General features: G+C 41.6%; 1 protein-coding gene across 1 annotated transcript in view; it reads left to right on the top strand.

Annotated features, from left to right (window-relative positions):
- MCF2L2 (MCF.2 cell line derived transforming sequence-like 2) overlaps nt 1-3,978 on the top strand; it is a 164,847-nt gene that overhangs the window by 118,082 nt on the left and 42,787 nt on the right. The window contains exons 16-17 of the mRNA XM_009321723.1: nt 1,751-1,817; nt 2,999-3,114. Coding sequence (XP_009319998.1) covers nt 1,751-1,817; nt 2,999-3,114 — 183 coding nt within the window. The remainder of the gene's footprint in view (nt 1-1,750; nt 1,818-2,998; nt 3,115-3,978) is intronic.

Below are 3,978 nucleotides of genomic sequence, written 5' to 3'. Positions count from 1 at the left end.
AGGATCTTGAACTCCACCATTTCGTGGTCACTGCAGCCCAGGCTGCCCTTGAGCTTCACATTCCCCACCAGCCCCTCCTTGTTGGTGAGAACAAGGTTTAGCATGGCACCTCTCCTCGTTGGCTCCTCTACCACTTGGAGAAGGAAGTAATCATCGACGCATTCCAGGAACCTTCCGGATTGCTTATGCCCTGCCGTGTTGTCCCTCCAACAGATACTGGGGTGGTTGAAGTCCCCCATGAGGACCAGGGCTTGTGAGCGTGAGGCTGCTCCTATCTGTCTATAGAGGATCTCATCCACTTGGTCTTCCTGGTCGGGTGGCCTAGAGCAGACTCCCAGCGTAATGTCACCTGTCCCTGCCTTCCCTTTAATCCTGACCCACAAGCTCTTGGTCGGCTCCTCATCCATCCCCAGGCAGAGCTCCATGCACTCCAGCTGGTCATTGATATAGAGGGCGACACCCCCTCCTCATCTCCCCTGCCTGTCCTTCCTAAAGAGCCTGTATCCCTCCATCCCAACACTCCAGTCATAGGAGCCATCCCACCACATCTCCGATGCCAATAAGGTTGTAGCCCTGCAGGTGTGCGCACGTCTCTTAACTCTTCCTGTTTATTCCCCATGCTATGTGCGTTTGCATAGAGGCATTTAAGTTGGGCCCCCGATGAAGCTGTCCTACTGGCTGGAGTTCCTTTGTGCTGCTCTTCAGGCGCTCTCAGGTCCTGCTGACCTGTGATCCTTTTCCAGTTTCTGGGCATCTATTGCTGGCCCTGGCATCAAACTGGTAGGAGTGGGATGGATTGAGGTTCCCCTCCCCCAGCATCTCTCGTTTACTCCAGTTTCTCTGGACTTTACTCCCTAGTGTCCTTCTGGTGATGTGTTTTTGCTTGATGTAGCTGTGTGGTTACAGACTCTTGTGAAGCATGGACTGGGAAAGGAATACTAGGCGTTAGTCCTTTTCTACTTGGAGAAACTGCTCAAACCACTGGAAAAGCTACCCTGAAAACTTTGTTCATAAGAGTATTAAAAAGAACATTTTCTTGAGAATATGGGACAACTGAGGCATAAAAAAAGTTGAGGTATTTAATGCAATTTTATTTTAAAATCTAATTAGTTATTTGTCCAAAAGTGAATTGGTTACATTCATGTTTCTGTGAAATAAATCAGGCATCTTCAAGATATAGGTCTCCAAGTTCCTTAGGAGCATCGAACTAATATTAGAAATGAAAAGTCCACAATATAGTATAAATATTTTACTCTAATTTTCTTTCATGTTTTCAGACTTCTGACATCATCCTGTTGCCTGTGTTTGCAATGTATTCAAGAAAGGAAGTCTAATCACCAATGTTGTTTATTTTATAAAAGAAAGCAAAACAGAAACGTAACATAGCCTTGGGAAATATAATCCCTTTTTATTGAGTATTGTTAGTTATTATTAGAAGAGGAAACCTTTTTTGTTTGCCTTCTGGGGCATTTTTAATCTTTTTATTCAGATTTGTTGGTATAAAAACGACAGAAGCAACCAAGATGGAGTTTAAAATGAGCTGAAAAAATAATAGTCCAAGGGATGTTTAGGACTTTTAAGCTTACCATCAAGGCACAATATTGAAGTATGGAGAAATGACCTTTGGAGGGTTTTTTTGTGTAGTCAGAGGCATAAACAAGAATATGCAAAGAATAACGTTTTTTCTTTCATGTGTGCTTTGTTGAACTGTTGGTAAACACTCTAACTCTCCACCTTTCTTGTCTTTTAGCCACATAATCAATGAGCTGATAGAAACAGAACGGGTTTATGTAGAAGAACTTCAAAGTATAATAGAGGTAAGAAACTCTTCGAAATGACTTCTGGTGCTTAACCTCTAAGTCGTCACTGCGGGTGCACATCCTTCATGGGCTGAGCACTCTCACCTACCACCTTGTGTTTAGAGCACACAGGCTTTGTTAGCAAGATAGCTCAGCCTTGGAGATGGAAAACGAGAAGGATGTTTTGAACATCTTTCCTCAGGGCTTAAAGGAAGAGGCACCTTTTCTGACCCCAGCCCACAGAATGATAAAAGTTGCATGGTTCTCAAAGTCAGGGACAGAGGAATAGTTAATAATGTGCCTTTTCAAAATATTATCAATAGACCTCAGAAACAGCACCCTTGGTTTCCATGGGGCCAGACACTAAGTTTCTGTGAATGTAGGTTTGGAAAATGATTGAGAAAAAGGAAGGCCCTCTTCCCCCTCTTGTTTGTTGTCCCATGTAGTGTCTGAACACAGAAAAGAGCAGCTCACACTGCAAATACAACTCTTGAGCTTTTGAAACTCGTGGAATACCAGCATACTCTCTGTGTGTAGAGTCTGAGGTCCCTAGTCTGTGGGAGGATGGAGGCTGAGTAGGGCTCAATCATGTTTGTATTTGGGTGGGACTTGAAGGACTGGGTAGTTTCTTTTTACAACCATGTGGTTGCTTCTTTGTTGGATTTGATCTGTGGGAGCTGACAGCTCTGATAATTGGTATATTACTCTTGAGTTTAAAATCTGCACTCAGAATGTTCTTCTTTCAAAGTTTTTATTGAAGAAACACAATCCAGTTTCTACAAGAAACAACCAAATAATCAAGCCAAATACCACAGTTCAACAAATAAATCCAAACTAACCCTTTTGCAATGAAGCAGTATAGCAGAAAGATATGTGTCTATCAAACTTAGCAGTTTCCATCCCTACCTGACCAAAATGGCTTTTGAATCCTAGGGACATAATTTCATCTTTTTTGTTAATCCAGTAATCTGTCCATTTGTGGTTAAAAATGTGTTTGCACAGCTATCAGGGGTAAAAGCTCTGGGGAAAATTAGAAGCATCAGAAATTCATTGGAGCAACAAAGAAGCTGGCATAGGGGAAGCCTTTGTATGCTCTGCTGAGAACAAAAAGCACATAGGCTTTGGGGCTTCTCAGTGTCTCAGACACAGTTTTTCTTCCCTGGTAAAAACAGCCTGGTTTTATTTTCCACTCTTTGCAGGGGTATGCTTCAGAAATGGACAATCCCAGTTTAGTACATCTGATTCCATCTGCACTCCAGAACAAGAAGGAAATTCTTTTTGGGAACCTCCCAGAAATCTACGAATTCCACAACAGGCACGTGGGAACTGGTGTTTGTCCTGTGCCCTCGGGTGCTACTGTCATTTCTACTCCCTTTATGTGGGGTGCTTTGTCATACTCACACATATGCAGGCAGGAAAAGTCATCCTCACTTTGCCTCTGTGTGCGTCCTATAAAACCCATGTGTGGAGAACACCTCCGAGATCATCTATTTCATCTTTTTTTGTGAAAGATTATACCCTTTTGTGCATTTACTAGTGATTTCCCTTGGCATTATCCATTTTGAATGTCCCTCATGGCGAATATTTTACTACCTCCCTTGGTACACTGGTAGATGTCACACGACTAAATCTTGATGTTCTTTCTCTGGCAAAACTCCTCTGTGAGGAAGTTTTCTTAGTGTTCAGCTTATTTGTCCCATATTTCTGTTATCACATCAGAAGACATGATATACTTGATAGCACATTTCTTAAGGAATTTTATCTTTCACATGATCACAAACCTTTCCAGAAGCCTTGTCCACACTGTGGACAAGGTGATCTAGTGTTCCTAACTACAGAATATCAATTATGAACACAATTAACCTCTTTAGATCCTCTTTCAAAACACAAAGCTTAGGGCTACTTCTGTAAATTTCCTGCTTTTCTTAGCCTTGATTAAGTAAAACTGGCTATAGCTAAAGCACGAATTTAGGAATTCTTTTGGATAATAATTGCCTGTAAGATGTAACAAACAATTGAACAAAATAAATTAAAAAAACCCTCTTTTGCAAGTTTAATTATTATGCCAGAATAGTTGATACATAGTGGAAAAATTATTTTGCAGTTTACATATTATTTTGAAAGAATGTGTCTTCCATTTCGGGAATGACATTCCCCTCCCTTTGCAAGCCTGGTCTTT

This window comes from Pygoscelis adeliae, unplaced genomic scaffold, assembly GCF_000699105.1.
Source record: "Pygoscelis adeliae isolate BGI_AS28 unplaced genomic scaffold, ASM69910v1 Scaffold223, whole genome shotgun sequence".
Classification (NCBI taxonomy): Eukaryota; Metazoa; Chordata; class Aves; order Sphenisciformes; family Spheniscidae; genus Pygoscelis; species Pygoscelis adeliae.
The sequence above is the reverse complement of the archived record's forward strand: the minus strand, read 5'-3'. Positions and strand labels throughout refer to the sequence as shown.